The following is a 19,131-nucleotide window of genomic DNA, read 5'->3' on the forward strand; positions in this document are numbered from 1 at the left end:
TGAGCAGTATGGTGTAATCTCTTCACTAACATCAGCAAAATGAAGGAGCTGGTCATTGCCTTCAGCAAGTGGAGTGAAGGGCATGGCCCATTGGCATCAATGATGCTGAGGTGGAGATGGGGGAGGGTGTGAAGGTCCTGAGAGTGAAGGTCACCAACAATCTATCCTGATCCACCCACATTGATGTAACAGTCAAGAACAGACAACAATGTCTCTACTTACTCAGGAGGATAGGGGAAGTTCAACGTGTCCACAAGAACTCAATTTTTATAGATGTGCCATAGAATGCATCCTCTCTGGATGCATTATAATGTGGTTTGGTATCTGCTTTTCCCAAGACCTCAAGATACTTGAGAGTGTCACAAACACAGCCCAGTCTATCAAGCAAACTAGCCTTCCATCGACTGACTCCACCTGTACTTCCTGCTGCCTCAGAAAGTAACCTTAATAATCAAAGACACCTCCCACTCTGGTTATACTGTCTTCCACCCTCTTCCACCAGAGGGTATCAAATTTTAAAGACACAGGCGGATAGATTTGTCCTGCTTTATGTGTGCAGGATATACCTGCAAAAATTTCCACATTGCTTGGTAATTGCCAGTGTTTTAATTAAACTGAAACAGCTTGACTAGGGGTGCAACAAGTTCTGGAGCATAACTCTTCCATCGTATTGCTGGACTGTTGTCAGAGTCCACAGCCTTTGTAATATCCAGTACCTCCGATCATTTCCTGATTTTGCATGGAGTGAATTGACTTCACTGAAGACTGCCGTCTGTGATGCTAGGGACCATTAGAGGTGGCTGTGATAGATCTTCCCCTTGGAATTTCTGGCTGAAAATTTTGCAAATATTTTCAACCTTATCTTTTGCTGGGTTCTCCATCATTGAGGATGAAGATGATTGTTGAAACTACAACTCCAGTAAGTTATTTAATTGTCTACCACCATTCACAACTAGATGTGGTAAGACTGCAGAAGTAAGATCTGATCCAATGGTTGTATAATCACTTTGCTTTGTCTCTCATTTGTTGCTTATACTATTTAGCACACAAGGGGTCCTGTTTTGTAGCTTCACCAGGTTGACACTTAGATTGATGTATACTTTGTGCTGCTCCTAGCATGCCTCCCATAATCTTCATTGAAGCAGGGTTAATCTTCTGGTGTAAAGGTAATGGTTCAGTAGGTCAAAACTCTGATTTGATGGCAATGGTAGGATGGAGGTTATACAAGGCCAGGAGGTTTTAGACTGTATAAGAATACAATTCACCTGCTGCTGATGGCCCTCAGAATCTCATGGATATCTAGTCTTGAGTCACTAGATATGTTCAAAGTCTGTCCTATTTAGCATGGTAATAATGCCACACAATAGACTGCATTCTCAATGTAAACACGGGACTTTGTCATCATAAGAACTCTGCAGTCTTGCTGTGCAATCTTTCCAATACCATTACTGTCATGAAAAGATGCATTTGCAGTAGGTAGATAGGTAAGGATGAAATCAAATAGTTCTCTCAAGTATGCTCTTATTGGCTCCTTCACTGCTTGCCATTGACCCAGCCTAGCAGCAATATATTTTAGCACCAACATAGTCAGTAATGGTGCTGCTGAGCCATCCTTGGTGTCCCCCATCCAAAATATATTTTACATCCTGCCACCCTCAGTAGAGTACTGGTTCTCTCCTGACAATGCAACACTCTGCCACTATCTCTGCTGGATCAGTTTTGCCAGTGGGACAGGACATGTTGATGGAGTTGTGTGGGACATTGTGTGTAAGGCATGATGCTGTGAGTCCAAATTTACCAGGCTTGACAAGTCTGTGAGGCAGTTCTCGCAATTTTAGCACTAAGATGCTATTAAGGAGGACTTTGTAGCTTTGACAAGGTTATGTTTGTCATTGTTATTTCTGGGGGAGACAAGCAGGAGGTTAGAAGAACACAGCAGGCCAGGCGGCATCAGGAGGAGGAGAGGTCAATGTTTTGGGTATAAGCCTCCTTCAGAACAGGTATTATACCTGAAATATTGAGATCTCCACCTCCTGATGCTGCCTGATTGCTGTGTTCTTCTAACCTCCAGGTTGTCTACCTTGGATTCCAGCATTTTTTTTTGTCTCTAACCACTTTTCTTTCTGGTGGATTGTTTAATGGCAGGTGATCCATCATTTTAATTTTTTTTAGAGTCATGTTCATAGAGATGTACAGCACGAAAACAGACCCTTCAGTCCAACCAGTCCATGCCGACCAGATATCCCAACCCAATCTAGTCCCACTTGCCAGCACCCAGCCCATATCCCACCAAACCCTTTTTCGTTACTTTCTAGCAGTTGATAATACTGAACAGCTTGGCAGGCTGTTTCAGAGGAGTGGTGAGAGTCAACTACATTGCTGTAGTTCTGGAGTCTCTGTCAGCCAGATCACGTAAGGATCTTCACCAGAGAATATTAGTGAACCAGAATTTTTTTTGGCAATCAGCAATGCTTCCATAGCCATCATTAAACTTTAACTTTCAGATTTTTAATTGATTTCAAATTCCACCATGAACATTACCTAGCTGTCCAGATTACTAATCCAGCAACAAACCCATTAAGTCATAATGTCCCTGCTTTGTTGCAATCTTGAAAAGAACACTTCAGTTAGAAGGTAATTTCTCTAAAATTCCTAAAAAAGTGATTTTATTGAAACATGAAATATCCAGATTGATCTTGATGAGGTGGACACTAGAAAGGTGTTATTAATGCTGTCATTTGAATTAAGTGACGACACTTAAGAAGAAGATGTCAACTGTTTAGGACAGAGATGAGGAGATTCAGTCAGTGGGTCACTATTATGGTAACTTCTTGTCCCAAGAAAACAACATAGGCAGGTTCATTGAATTTATTTAAGTCAGTTAGATTTTTGACATACAGGGAAGCCAAGGGCTATAGACAGCAGACAGGAAAAAGTAGAGTTGAGGCTACAGCCAGATCAGCCATGATTTTTGGAGACAGGAAGGACTGCAGATGCTGGAAGTCAGAGTTGATAAAATGTGGAGCTGGAAAGGCAAAACAGGTCAGTCAGCATTGGAGGATCAGAAAAGTTGATGTTTTGGGTTGGAATACTACATCAATCGTAATGAAGGTTCCTGACATGAAACATTGACTTTCCTGCTCCTGTGATGCTGCCTGACCTGTTGTGCCTTTCCAGCTCCAGATTTCATCAGCCATGATTTCATTGAATAATGAAGCAGGCTTGAAGGACTATGGCCTAAGCCCTATGTTCCATTGTCCGCATTGAAAGATAGAAAGCAGGTGCTTTATTTTAGTTCTTTTCACTGTGCAACTAATTGGTAAGAAATATTATGAGTCATTGACTATTACACAGTGCATCCAAGAATGCATTCCAAAGCACGATGCCAGATTAACTGATGCACCTGTATTCTATTTGTTGGGCTCTGTTTAAAGATGCTATCTCTCCCCAAAGGGGACTCTTTAGAAATCAATTATGAAGAAGTATCATTAATATGAACATCTGTCTTGATTTTGCTCAGTCTATTCCTATCTTTTAATTTTTTTTTCATTAAATAGTGACTGCTAACATCATCACAATTGGAGGTATTAGATTAAATTCAGGCAGACACAGGATATCTTGGCATCAACTTTTTAAATAGACTCAGACACTGTGGTGCTGAAATAAACTGGAATGTTATAATAATGCAGCTATTAAATGCCAAGTATTTGTTAAGATTAACTCCAAATTAGAACTCATTAAACACAAAAATAAAAGAACACCAACACGTTATTCCTGCTTGGCTTGTTCATTTTTGTCTTTGCAGATTTTTTTCAGCATTTGCTTCAGTATTTCAGTAGCTCAGTTTGATGATTTTTTCTAACTTTCAAAAATTTTGCAACTTGCTTTGAGTTTTATGGATCACATGATCGACTAGAAATATTAACCTCTGACATTTGTCTAAAGTCACCCACCATTCCTCTGTCCCTGGACCTGCATTTAAGCAACTCCTCAAGTTAAAAATTCTCTGCCATATCTCCACATTCCCCCATGGCTTCATCCCTTTCTATCACTTAGCGAATTTTGAGAAGATTTGTAAATCAGGTTGAGGTTCTGGATATAGGTTTGCTCGTTGAGCTGGAAGGTTCATTTCAAGGTGTTTCATCACGCTGCTAGGTAACATCTTCAGTGGCTAGATTAGAGTGGTGCTAGAAAAGCACAGCAGGTCAGGCAGCATCCGAGAGCAGGAAAATCGATGTTTCGGGCAAAAGCCCTTCATCAGGAATATTCGGGCTTTTGCCTGAAATGTCAATTTTCCTGCTCCTCGGATGCTATCTGACCTGCTGTGCTTTTCCAGCACCACTCTAATCTAGACTCTGGTTTCCAGCATCTGTAGTCCTTGTTTTTACCGAACATCTTCAGTAGGCTTCCAGGCAAATCATTGTTGATAATTCCTGATTTCTATTTCTGTCACTGTGAACTCCTTCCAGTCTCACAACCCCCAAGATATCTGCATTTTTCCAATTCTGGTGCTTTGAGCTTCCACAGTTTGAATTATCTAAAATTGGTACTTATGCCTGTGGCTGTCTTGGCTTTTCCTAAACCTCTCCATCACCATTTTCCCAATAAGACGATCATAAGCCTTCTGCTTAGAATAACTCAATGACAAATTTTGCTTGATGACACTCCTGGGGAAAACCTTGGATGTTTTGTTATGTTATAATAAATATAAATTGTTGCGGAAAATGATTTCGCATCCTAGTTTGCTGAAAGACAGAAACCTTTAGTTGTATTAACCTAAAATGCTGCTGATGCTGGAAATCTGAAATCGAAACAGAAAATGCAGGAGAAATTCAGCAGGTCTGGCAGCATCTGTGGAGAAAGAAACTGAGTTGACATTTTATGTCTGATATAACTGTTTTTCTTCAGAAGACTCCAAATGTTAACCATAAGTTGTAATACATTGCCCTAGATAAAATAATTCCCCAGAAGCTAGTATCCTATCACCAAGTCACTTTTTATTTACACGTGCATTTACAGGACACTGGTTCAGCTTCATCAGAGCTGAAAATGTGTTGCTGGTCAAAGCACAGCAGGCCAGGCAGCATCTCGGGAATAAGGAATTCGACGTTTCGAGCATAAGCCCTTCATCCTGATGAAGGGCTTATGCTCGAAACGTCGAATTCCTTATTCCCAAGATGCTGCCTGGCCTGCTGTGCTTTGACCAGCAACACATTTTCAGCTGTGATCTCCAGCATCTGCAGACCTCATTTTTTACTCAGCTTCATCAGAGCCAACTCTCGGAGTCAACAGAACCCCTGACACTCCTGAATATTTTTTTCTCTTTTTTCATGTTCTCTTTTTTCTTTTTTTCTCATGTTCTATTTTTTCTTTCTTTCATGTTCTACTTTTCCTTTTTTCTTGAGTTCTATTTTCTTCTTCTCCACATTATCGCCTAACGGCGGTAGTGCTTATTTTTCCCTTACATCCATGTCGTGTGTGTGCAGGTGTCGGACACAGTAAAAAACAATAAGTGTGTACATCTTTATTTACATTCTACTACCAGGAAGAAAGGAAACACTCGAGTGGTCAGTGACAGGCAGTGGCCCTTACTCCTGTGTATCTCTCTCAGCCAGGGCTCCCTGATTGGACCAGGTTAACAGTCCCAATCAGGGAACTCAAACTCTGTGAGGTTTACCTGGCTGATATCATTACAATCACTGCACTCGACACAGCTTCAGAGCTGGTTTAAGTGTCTAGCCTCATCGATTATGGTTGTAGTGAGCATCATAAACATGAAGTCTTGTTATAACACTCTTTAGGATATCAACTGGAAGCTCAATTTTTATTTTAAAAGTTATTGAGTTCCACGGGGATTCTAACAATTGCTGAGAAAATGATCAAGGCCTACCAGCTCTTCCAAAGAATTCTTTTTAAATTGGTAACTTTTCTTTTCAGAGATATAATGTGGTGCAAATATAAAGTTTGCCTAGCTTAGTGTTAAACGGAGTCTTATTAAATTGATTTTATTGCTGGATGGGTGTCCAGCCACATGACAATTTTGCTTCATCTGTGGTGTCACAAGTTTAATAAAACCTTTACTAGGCAGCACACCCTAGGTTCTGTCCAGAAAAAAATGTCTACTGAACTCAAAGCAGTGAGTTTTAATTACCATAAAGAAAAAAAATATGGACCAGTTGAGCAACAGAATCAGCTCAATAAGACACATCTGAACATTGGTTAAGATGCTCTTACAATTACATCATGGAAAGGACTTCTTTACAGGATTTGTCTTGATGTGTCAGGTAGCATATGCTACTTGTTATTGTAATTCCCAACGAGATAAATGATATTTCTCAAGAAATTGAAATTCTTGTTAATAGCCAAAAGAATGACACAACAAGATTTCACATTTTCAGATCTATGCCTCAACAGACTAAGAGCTACTTTTGTGCGCAACTTATAATTTAAAATACAAAACAGGACTTTTCACACAACAAAAATAAACCATGATTGGGAATGTTTTGTCCTTTGAGCAGATATTCAATTCTCCCAGAATTCATCCAAAAATATTCTTAACAAGCAAACGGTTACCTCTGAGCTATAGCTTTCTGAGCTTGAAAACTTGTAACATCACAAATGACTTTCATGGTCTAAGTTCTTCTGGAGACTTTGTCCTCTCACTACAGCTTGGCAAATATTCTAGCCTCTATTTAATTCCACAAAATGTGCTCTTTCCAGTATTAACACAAACTTCCATCTGCAGTCTGGAGTAGTGAACTGTCGATATTTTCAATCTTTTGCTGCATTCTTTTTTTCTCTCTCAGACCTGGCACCAAGCTGTTTCACTCGAATATTTTATGAGCTCACAAAGCATAATATCACAACGGCATCTTCTGTACCCTTTCCAGCTTAAAACCAACACCAGGGCAACACTAACCAGATGGACATTGTGTTTAGGTAGAGATGATGATTAGCTGTACTTGAGGGCCTAGCTTTCTTCCAATTTGGAATGATATGAACAGTTTTCAACACAACTACTTATAAACTGAAATTTTCAACACATGCCTGAAATTTTGAAAATTCACAATCTCCTCACTGTTTACTTACAGGCTGTGGCCATTATCTAAAAATGCTTCTTACCTTTATCTAGAAGATCAATCTGCAGCTCCCCCCTACCCCACTTGACCCTAAGTAAACCACCCAGACCCTACCTGTGATGTCAGATAAGCTCCAGCACAGGTCATTTTCATTTTGTCTTGAAGGCGTGGTCCTAATAATCTAATAATCCTCATGATTGTAATGTTGCAATGCTAGAACCGGTGAGATGTTTGATTCTCAGGACAGGTGTAGTCGAGGCAGGATCTGACTGTTGTTCAGTCAGGTTATTGAGCTTATAATAGCTTGTTATGTGAAAGCATTCTTACTGCCGACTGGTTGACTGTGCAGAAGAAAAATAGCAATATGGTTCTTGAGTCAAGCTAATCGCATGCCACTGTTGGGAAGGCTGTTGTCTTGGGCAATGGTGTTAGTCAATATCCGTGGCATTCTTGACACTTCTTGTGTGCCAGCACATGAATGAAGTGAGTCTAGAATTAGAATATTGGATGTGGTGTCTATTGAGTTGAGCATGTTTGCTGATTACCTACTTGTCTCATGCAATTATAACAAAACCTTGAAGTCTGTCAGCTCCTCAAAGGAATTCTCTTATGAACTGCTTTTTCCACAGCAAAATTTATGTGGCGTAACTGAATAAAATTGCATTAGTGGATGTTACTACTTTTGCAACAAAGTCTCAAACAACTTTTAAGTCGCATATTTTATTTCTAACACCAAGGAATCTGTGTTCCAGTCAAATCCTGGCCACTATAGAATCATAATTTACACAGCACAGAAACAGACCTTTCAGTCCAACTCTTCCATGCTGACCAAACTTCCCAATCTGACCTAGTCCCATTTGCCAGCATTTGGCAAGGGATGACCTCATAGAAGTTTATAAAATCGTAAGGGGCACGGATAGGGTGAATAGCCAAGGTTCTTTTCTGAGGAGTGGGGAGTCCAAAACTAGAGGGCATAGGTTTAAGGACCTGAGGGGTAAGTTTTTCATGCAGAGGATGATGCATGTATGGAATTAGCTACCAAGGAAGTGGTGAAAGCTGGTACAACATTTAAAAGGCACCTGGATGGGTACATGAATAGGAAGGATTTAGAGGGATGTAGGCCAAATGAATTAAGCTCAGAATACTATCTCAAAGCAGGAGGGAGTAGAAATCCAGATAATTTCCTTTCACCTTAACTCATTGTTTAACAATGTTCTATCCAATGGTCCAAGTGATTTTTCAGACAATGAATTCTGTTTAAATTGGATACATTGTTAACAGAGGAATATCGGTTAAAATATCTTGTCACACTTAATTTGTAATCATTAGAGATTTTACATGAACCTTAACTATAAACTTTATACATTTGTTATGATTATGTGATGGTATACTTCTCTCTGAATCAGGAGGTGGAATATTTAGTTCCGTAATAGAGACAGCTGTGTAAATATCTGGGCCGGCATTCCAATGTAACTCGAATGGTGGTGGTGGTGGTGATGGGGTAGGGTATGGGAGGCAGAGACAGGAAATCCCATTGCATCGGATCAGAGGTATAAATTGGAAGAAGGGTAGGAAAGTTATTCTTAATGCCTTGTAAAAGAGTTACCCTCAGACAATGAACACAAAAAACAAATTATCTGATCATTAGCATCGATTTACATGCTTGCTATGTACAACTATGTTTTCCATTATTACAACAGTTACTGCAATTCATTGGCTGCAACGTACTTTGAAATGTTCTGTAATTGTGAAAGGTGTGGTGGAGATGTAAGCTTTTCCTTCTTTCAAACAGGCAAACTCTCGGTCTTGTTTTCAGTTTTCAATTGAAATGCACTCCCTCCACCCCCATCAAAAAAAAATGTTTATCCCAGAAATACATTGGGCTGGATTTCAATGTGAGGTCAGGATCCTGAAATCAGGATGAATTCCTGGTGTTGACCACATGCACCAACTGTGTAAATATGATAATGCTCTTTTTAAACATAAATGTCTTAATTGGACAGAAGGTGAACACTGGTACCCAAATTGCAGAGTAGTATGCCTCTCGGAAGTGGGAGATACCTATCTGATACCAGTAGCAAAAGCAGGATGCAGCCAAACTGAGGCCTGTTGCCTTCTAGTCAAAATAGACTAAATAGGTTTCCATAGGGTCATCAGCAGTAATGTGGTGCAAAGTGGTCATGCAGGTGAAATAAAGGTAGAGTGATCAAACCAAAGGAAGTTGATCGATGAAACAACAGTTTTCAATGAATAAAAAACTTTTTGATATTGCTGCAATGAAACTGATAGCTGGACTAAAGAAGTGGATTAAATTACGTAGAAACATATAGCACAAATAGGGCATGGATCTTCTTCGATCTCTGCAGATGTTTAAATTGCTCAATTGTCTTCCTCCCTCTCCATTTCACCCACACAAAAATCTATAATAAATCTGGTTAAGCAATGAAATGAAAAAGAAAGGAAATCTGTCAATTAGTCTTTTGAAAATCGTATCCTCGCCCTTCTTAACATGGTAACCAGCTCCTAAGAGACACTAACGGGCTATATCGTACAAGAGTGGGTTCTCTTTATTTTTGTTACCTCCTCCCCACTCACACTGGATGCCAACCCTGTGCATATTTGAAGATCCAGGGCAGAAAGTTGAAACTAATACAATGGAGGTAAAAAGAGACAAATTTTACCTGAAGGAGAAAATAAACCTTGAGTATGATAGACATTTAAATTGATTAGTAATAATGGACAAATTGAGACTTGAAGAATATCAAGGTTTAATGTGAACCATTGTACCTGGGTAGCAAGATTCAAACCTAGTGATGAATTTATAGAATAATACAACACAGTACAGAATGTCAAACATTTATTGCAGAGCAGAATAACGGTAAATAACGTTGAACCAACAATGCAGTAACAAGGATAACTGCCATATATTTTTGCCATCTTCATCAAAACACTTCTTGCAGACCGACAGAATTTACTGTGACTACGCAGATCATCTGCAACCCACATTATAACAATTTGACAAAACCAAAAACACATGAGCTGCTTATACAAAGTATAGCATTTTGATCATCAAAACTTAAAACATGGAATTAATCTTTTCGTGCTATGCACAAACACAAATTAGTGACTTTTATATTTTTTTCCAGTGCCCAGCATGTAAGTAAATGTATATTTAAATTATATATGTATATCTTATTTATATATGTGTGTGTGTCTCTATGTATATGGGATTGTATCCCTGTCCTGCTAGATTTCTTTGCATACAGAAGGACATTAGGGATGCAGCACCCAAAGATAACATCTTTATTCTTCCTTTGCAGAAGAGTTTTTTTTGGTTAATTTTTATTATTCATTTTGTTTGAAGACAAATATTCCCCATTTGTTGGACACCACAGCTGATCAATGCAGGAACATAATTATTATGTTTTGCTAGACCTTGAAAGACATCAAGTTGCTCTTAATGGATCTTCTGTCTTCATGCCCCACAATCCTTTAGTTTGCTTATCTTCCAGTTCAGTCTGTACCCTCACCTCAAAAGGACTGAGGAAACCAGCTATCAAGAACTGTATTGTTAAACATCTTTCTCTATTTTAGCCGTTCAGGCCTACTCCTTCAGATAGACTGCACCTTTCAGGACTTGACCATAATCAAGAATGATGATGCCAGTGTTGCACTATCTGAGATGTCACCTTTAGGATGAGAGGTTTTAAAGGCCAAAGCCTTGTCTGCCTCTCAGATGGATGTATGCAACCTCTGTTGATTACCATGCTGAAGAAAATCAGGGCAGCTTCCTTGGTGTCCTGGTCAATATTTATCCCTAAAACTTACATTACTTAAAAAAAAAGTCATCTGGTTGTTCTGACATTACTGACTTAAAATTTGGTGTGCGCAGTTTAACTGCTGGGTTTCCTACATCATGACATGACTGTACTTCAAAAAGTGCTTCATCGGCTATAGAGCACCTTGGCGATGTCCTGAGGTCATGAAAGGGCCAATATAAATGCAAGTTTTTTTAATCACTTGCACCCAAATACATTACTGGGTTCAAAATGTTTTCAACATATAACAGTTAAAGCTGTTGCTAACCCTTTTACTGACTGTATTTCACATGAATCCATTGTCAACTTCATATTAACATGCTATCTTTATTTCAAAGTTCAGTATTGGAAACACCTTTAGAGTTGAGCCCTAACATTTAAGTTACAAGTTACATTTATGCTGTGGACATTTTTGTTAGCACATATTCTAAGAAAAAAATGTATTTTACCTGACAAGTATCCTAAGTTAAAAATATTTTTCAATGACTCTTTTACTGAATACAGATATATTAAAGATGTGTGTTGACATCGATACACAGAAAAACTGTCTCTGAAAAATCAGCAATCATCAAATTAAACTAGCAGGAAACTGCTTAGTACATTGCATTGCTTAAGGGGGGGAATGTTATTCAATTGTAATATATACAGCGTACTGAACATTTCTGTACTTCCAAGCTTTTCTTTTGAATTTTGTGGCTTCAGTACCTATAATATAACCTACATCACAATAATGTTTGCACCAATTTACTATCACTGTGTTAAGCTCACACCACCGACCTTTTTGTATATGTTATACTCAATGACAATTCCAGATTTCTCATATAAAAAGTACACTATATGTATTAAAATACATAACAGCGGATACAAATAACTAATAAATTTGAATTGTGTTATTAAGTAGTGTCTCACTGCTCCTGGACTTTACAGCCTGAATCCGACCTCAGATTCCATAATGCAGACTCAGGGATCCATTATTTTGCATGTAGATATGATTGGTCTGGAAATGATACCCCCTACCCCCTCAAAAAGGAGGAAATTACAGCTTTTAAATGACTGCTGGCTTTGTTTCTTTTTTTTTGGTTTCCTGTTTTATTTAGTTTTTTTTTCTTTTTTTTGTATGCATTTTTATTTTTTCCCCTCACTGTTACTATTATTGGAATGTGTTTGAAAAAAGTAATCAGCCAATTCTGCAAAACATGCTATCTACCAGATTGTTAAATTGGCTTTCCATGCCCAAACTGTTGAATTTGCTTTTTGTTGAAAGAAGCATTGATTCTTGTTTGCTTAAACATGCTGTTAAAAGCTGTGTTGGAAACTTCCTCGTACTCATGTAACAAATAAACATGATGCTGGTACCTGCCAGGCATTGAACAAATGTACAGATAACTAGAAGTAGAGTTTTGCCCAGCACTCACAACGACCAGTATTATGCTTTAGTACATTATGAAGGCACAACACATTAAATATTCTGATTGTGAAAAAAAAACAGTGGTCCTGGACAGATCACAAACACTCATACCACTTTCACTGGGAGGTCAGCGACAAGAAGCAACAAGTAAACCCAAAAAGTATACAAACAAAGAGGGGAGAAGGACTGGGGAGGGAAGCAACTGTGCAACACTGCCTTTTGCTACTGTTGGTGAAGGATATAATTACATAAAAGTAGATCTCACTGATTTATTGTATTTACAAACACTTTGAGTGATGGTTGAAGTGTCCACTCAGAATATGTAACTGCACAAGAGAGACGTTTGTTTTGTCCATTTTCTAGCCATTGTCAACATCACTCCTGTTTAGATTTCTATTTTAAGTAGATCAGCAGCAATCGATATCAAGTAAAAGAAGCATTTTGTTCCCCTACACTTTCTACTTCGGTTGGCATCTCTCATTTCTCAGCGGCTCTGAGACACGATCGTGAGACAATTCCACTGTTATTTTATCATCTTGACATGCAGTTCAGGTGGAGCAACAAACTTGTGGTAGCCCCTTAATCAATCACAGTATTTAAGGTTTTTTGCATGTGAACTGACAGAGAGTGGACTACAGAAATGATCAAACCTCGTAGTTCTAAAACACAAATAACTCCAAGTACTTGCTGCAACACTGGTCTAAAGGCCTACCCGTAACACAGAATTCTGACACACAGGATTCGCATATTCTACCACTATAGCCTATAATGAGGCTTGCATGAGTTAATGTTGGGTAAAGGAAAAGCACTCTTCATAGCTGATGTTCTTTAGGCTTCTCCATGGATGCTGGTGTATGTTTGTACGATTTCAGACTAGCCAAAGGAATGTCCGTCATTTGACTCCCACTGGTATAATGTCCCTCATTTCCACTAATTAGTTTCCTGTCATTAAAATGATTTCTGTTCCCATCCTCCTTCCAGGCCCTTGAGAGTGCATGTCCATTCACTATCTTATCTTTCTTAATCCATTCTTTCTGAGATCCAAAGGTAGCAAGAGGGGACTTCAGCTGTTGATAGGAACCAAGCCCTGGAGGCATCCAACAGTTGTCTGAGTGGCCAAGTACCAAGCATTCTTGGGTGCACATCTCTGTTGCTTCAGCTAGACCTCTTGGACCAAGTGGAACATCACCTGGAAATAAAGGATACAGAAAAAAAATACATCAGTGACACTGTATGTAGATTTTTTTAAAATCTTATAATGCTGCTTAAAAGTACATTTGAAACCAGCTCAGAGTGGTGGGGTGAAGGGCTCCTCCCTCTCCTAATTATAAAGGTTTTGATTAAAATGAATGCAAATAATCTCAAATGAACCACTCAGTGTGGGTTGACATACACTTGACGAAAGTGCCATATTCCGCATGGTTAGTATGAAATTCAGGAAATTTTAAGGAAGGAACTGAAGAAGGGCCACTGAACCTGAACCGTTAATTCTGATTTCTCTCCACAGTTGCTACCAGACCCACTGAGCCTTTCCAGCAATTTGATTTTTTTTTCAAACCTTACCTTAACTGTGTCCGAGGGAAAACAACTAAATGATTAATTAGAAAGGTTTAGTTTTTGAAGTCTGACAGTCATACTGGCAAGAAAATGTTTTGAAAGACTTAGGAGGAACATTGTTACATAATCACATGTTACTTGTTAATTAAATGCATGCAATGATTACTGGACAAAACAACATAGCACAGGAACAAAGGAAAGCCAAATGTGAGCTGTATTTAAACATGGAGTTTCCTGCCACTAACTAGCTATGTCTTGATGCTTCACTACCAGGCATTTCATACAAGATTGCTGTCACTAACAGATAACATTGCATACATTTTTTTAAATGGAAAGTATAGAAATGTCTCCAGGTTTTACTATCAGGCATTCCACTTCCCTGTTAATGCTTGTAGAGAAGCAGAAAATAGCTTTGCAAAATGTTTGGTCTTTCAGGTTTAATTTTATAAGAACATACTGCAGGGCACAAGTCCTGAGAGGACATTGAGTAAAGAGGAGTGGGTGAGCAAGACAGACATTGATGTTAAACCTAATTATAATGGCTGAAATACTGAACTATTTTTACCACAGTGGAATGCATTTTCATTGAAAGGAAATGGGCAGATATGAATTCATCACAGAAAGCTCGAATCAATACGATGGAAAGAAGCAGATAAGTACCTCAGCATTTATTATTGTGAATTCAGAAATATTTTCAGCATAACCACCCTGAGGAAAATTTGTCTGTGCTTTCCTTTAGAAGAAACATGCTTCAATAGGCACAACTTAAAACAGGAATGCTTTAAATGGGAGCTTTAATACAATGGGAGTCACACAAAGGAAAAAAAAAGAGAAGTTCCTCTTGCAATTTTGAAAAGTAGGAGTATATTTGCCTTTCTATATATAAAAAACACATTGGTAACAAACTTGAATATTTATCCTGACTCTTGTTACATCCAAGTTTGAAGGAGTAAACCAACTCTATTTTTTAACCCGGTCACTAAAAAAAATTATTTATATCATGCAGCTATCATATTCCAATTTTAAAAATTGATACTTAAGGGACTAAGGTTTTCTTGAGTGAAAGAACAAGGGAATGTAAAACTGAACCTAAGAAAAGTAATGAAAGCTAATATCAAGCACACATGCACAAACACAAGTATAAGATTTTTTAAAAAGTGTGTATAGTGATAAAGAATAAAGGCTATGCAGTTTAAAAGTTTCTAGAGTCCTGGTTGTGTTAGACTTCAACCTGAGACCACAGTTGCTTAATTGGTGGCTCATAGCCTCAGCAGTAGCAAAAAAGTGTAGATCTGATGGAGTTATTGGTAAACTGTCCATTTCTCTGATTTGCCTTTTTGTAGCGTTCAGTTTTTGAAAGGATGAGTAGGAAACAAAAAGAGAGGGAGACTTTTCAGACCTTGCTTTAACAAATCCATGCTCCTTTCTTTCTGTCTACTGATCTGCCAAGCAGCTATGGAAATATGTCTAATTTGTATATTTCTGCATCCAGCTGTATTGTATTTCAAAAGTGAATAATTGTAGGCAAACTTTTCATGTTCAATACATGCAACTTTTCATACAAGTGTGAAGTTTTTTGATGCTTGGCGCAGTTGACTGTTTTCAGAATTTTTGGATAAAATTACTTCAGTTCAGATAATTTTGTTTATGCCACATTAGTGCCCTGAACTTGCCTCAATCTGTAGTTAAATGATTGCTTAGACCATGAAAGGTTTCAGGCATTAATAATCAGATGATGTAGGTTGAGAATTGATGGCCCACATTTTACCACTGTTGTGGCACACTGCAATGACACTGTTGGAATCAATGGCTCTGAGGCCATTGAGAAGACAGTAAAGACACTAGATCTGAGAGTGAAATAGGCAACCCAGCGATTTCCTCAATTCTCTAATCAATATAAAGTTGGCAAAGGTAAGCTTGAGATGACAGTTATCTTATTCCCTTAACTTAACAATCTAGTTTGTGAGATCTGCAAAACGAATTGTCAGAAAACAGGCAGATTTCTCTGCTTGAATCAAGAATTTGTTCTCAAATATCTTGCTATCACACAGTTTCAAAAGATTGTAACTTCAAGTTACAGTCCAGAAATTTGCACACAAAAAGCAGGCTGACCCTCAAAGAGCAAACTCCTCATGCATTGTCAGAGGTGCCAACTTTCATATCAAATGTTAAATCAAGGCACTGTCCATCCTCACATTTGGTTGCATTGTAAATGGATCTATGACACAAGTACAAAGAATAGCAGGGGCTTATCCTTGGTGTCATATTCCTAAATCAAATCATAAATACCCAGTCACTATCACATTGCTCTTTGTGAGAGCTTGCTCTGTGCAAATTAGACACCGTCTTTCAAATATTATAACCTGCAAAAAGATTGCAGCCATTGAAATACTTTAGTAATTTGAGATGCCTTGCAGTCATGTGTTTTTGAAAATGCCAATCATTTTCTCCTCTCTCTCTCTCACAGGGAACAGAAGTCCAGTTTGGAACTCATCCTGCACAATTTTCATTGATACAACAGGCATTTGAGTTGTAAAGAAGCACTAGATTAATGATAGAGAAAAATGGGTCTATTTCTACAAAGGGCAATTGCTCAAAAAAAAGGTCCTATGCAAATGGAGTGTAGGATTGATGATCTGAGTGTCAGATTAGAAGCCAGATGATCTTGGTTTGGAATCATGGTTCAGTCATGCTTTCATTCTTCATAAGTAGTTACACACGGAAGTTTACAGCACAAAAAAGGAGCAATTAGTCCAACAGAGTTATTGTCCCACATCAACTCTTTCCCACACTATTTCATCAGCATATCTTTCCATTCCTTCCTCCTTCATAGACTTATCTAGTTTCCTCCTATTGCATCTATGGCATTCACATCAACCATTCCTTGCAGTACCAAGTTCCACATAACCACCACTCACTGACTCGTTAAGTTTATCTTGAATTCTTTATTACATTAATTAATTACCATTTTATTTTTTAGCTCCTAGTTTTGATTTATGACACAAGTAGAAACATTTTATCTGATCAGTCCTAATAAACGGAAAACATCAGTCAGATTGTTTTATATTCTCTTGTGTTCCTGGCTATTTAAAGACAATGGCTATAAGAGGAGGTCAGAGGCTAGGAACCCTGCTAGTCAGCGAGCGGTGGTTATGTGGAACTTGGTACTGCAGGGAATGATTGAGGTGAATGCCATAAATGCAATAGGAGGAAACTAGATAAGTCTACCTAAGTCCTCAATCCCTGAAGCCTGTCCATCATCTGCAATGCACAAGTGTAATACAATACTCTCCACTTTTCTAAATAAGTGCAACTCCAGGAACACTCAAGCAGCTTGATAGCATCCAGGACAGAGCAGCCTGCTCAATCTGCACAACATTCAAGACTTACTGCTGAAATTTATCAAAGTTCCCCTCACTGCACTCGCTACAATCTAGAAGGAGAAAGACAACGGAAATGTGGGACCAACACCACCTACCAGTTCCTCTCCAAGCCACTCATAATCGTAATTTGGAAATGTGTCACTCACTGTTACTATGACAAAATCATTGAACTTCCTTTCCAACAGCATTGTGGATGTCTTGACACCAAATGGACAGAGGTAGTTGAGAAAGGCAGCCTGTTACCACCTTCCCAAGGGCAATTAGCAACGGGCACTAAATATATACCCTGGTAGCAAAGCCACATCCCTTGAATAAATAAACAAACTGTTCTCTCAGTGTGACACGAGACAGACAACATCTACTTAACTATAGGGGTGGGTAACAACAAATGCATGCAAGTGATCTCACCATGTAAATATAAATATTAGTCTTCGCTAGTTACTCCTGCCTTGGTCAAATATATATGCTGGGTTTCTGCCCAAATGTAAAATACTCGTGTGTGTGTGGCAGGTGTGTGAATTATGATGCATCCCTGGGTGACTTATAGAGTTTGCAGAACAATTGGCAGTCCTGATGAATATGTTTAGTTTAATTGTCATGGGGGCTGATCAATTCAGGTTATCATCAAACAAACCACTTAAGTATTTCTTTGGTAGTGCCTTAAGCTTAAAAGAAATGATATCCTTTGAGGAAAATTAAAGTAGGGAGGGTTTGGCTTTTTATTGTGAGCCTAGAAAATAATACCGGTGATATCAGTAAATGATGCTCAAACACTTAAGCGCCATACTTTTGTTCTTTGAATGAAGGAATTTTAAAGCTATAACATTCAACTCATCATGCTGTGAAAGATCTGTCCATTTTGTCTCATTCCCCTGCTGTTTCCCCATTGTCCTTCAATTCCTTTTTACATTTTCAAATACTCCCATTTCAAATAAACATATTTACCATGCTCCCCATTGAGTTAAAATAGCAGAGGAATTTCAATGGAACATAATCAATCATGGGTACTCAGGTATTGACAGCAATCATTTCAAGGCTTTTTGACCCGATTGACACTGATGTGTTCACTATGTTCAACAGTTCAGTTGGCACAGTTTCAACAGCTGCTTTGAAAGCAGTGTTTAAACAGTGTGACTCCAGCTGTGGCACAGACAATAAAATTGCCCACTATTCTTGAAATCTGACTCGGAAGGGAGCCTCCTGATTTCACGCTTGACAAGGGAATAAGAGTCGCTCCAGGGTAGCAGGACTGTTGGTATATACACATGCCCCTTCAGACTTTCCTTAAGAGGAAGAAATCGAGAGGATCAAGGTTTGTTGGATGAAGGAACCAGCTGTGCTCCAGGGAACTTGCCTGAAAACCACCTGAGCACATTAATGGATCAGAAATGTTTCACTTACACAAAACTTGCATCTTCCACAGAGGGCTAGAAGGACAAGAGATAATTGGGATAGAACGATTCTTGCTAATCACATGTCTAAAAGGAAGTTATTTTAAAAATATGAATTTTTTAAAAAAGGCACAAGTTTCATCATTGATTTTTGCTGTACTTGGTGAAGATAACAGTATAACCACATGACTCTCCTCTAAAGTAAATTAGAAAACTTACTTATGGTCCCTGTATTATTGATAGACTAATGGATAAGATTCTGTCTTGTTATAAGTTACCCCAAAATGTAGGCCATATACTGATATTTCACTGCATAACTCTGCTCCACCTGCTGTGAAGAAAGAGCTTTGAGATTTTTAACCTTCCTACAGAATAGCAGAACAAGCTCATTAGTGATCCCTTGATAGTGCAGCCGAGATCAAGGAATCACAATTTGAACTATCGGGAGTCAAAACCTCTATCCTAATGGCATTTTGAACAGCCAGTAACAAGTCA

At 38.5% G+C, this 19,131-nt stretch overlaps 1 protein-coding gene across 2 annotated transcripts in view; it reads right to left on the reverse strand.

The window, feature by feature from the left end:
- Nucleotides 1-12,854: 12,854 nt before the first annotated feature.
- The window catches only part of LOC132816388 (protocadherin-9), a 734,589-nt gene continuing 728,312 nt past the window's right edge, over nucleotides 12,855-19,131 (reverse strand). For both annotated transcript variants that reach the window (XM_060825877.1, XM_060825878.1), the window contains exon 3: nucleotides 12,855-13,494. In XM_060825877.1, coding sequence (XP_060681860.1) covers nucleotides 13,118-13,494 — 377 coding nt within the window. In that variant the 3' untranslated portion in view covers nucleotides 12,855-13,117. The remainder of the gene's footprint in view (nucleotides 13,495-19,131) is intronic.

Source organism: Hemiscyllium ocellatum, chromosome 6 (assembly GCF_020745735.1).
Source record: "Hemiscyllium ocellatum isolate sHemOce1 chromosome 6, sHemOce1.pat.X.cur, whole genome shotgun sequence".
In the NCBI taxonomy this organism is placed as follows: domain Eukaryota; kingdom Metazoa; phylum Chordata; class Chondrichthyes; order Orectolobiformes; family Hemiscylliidae; genus Hemiscyllium; species Hemiscyllium ocellatum.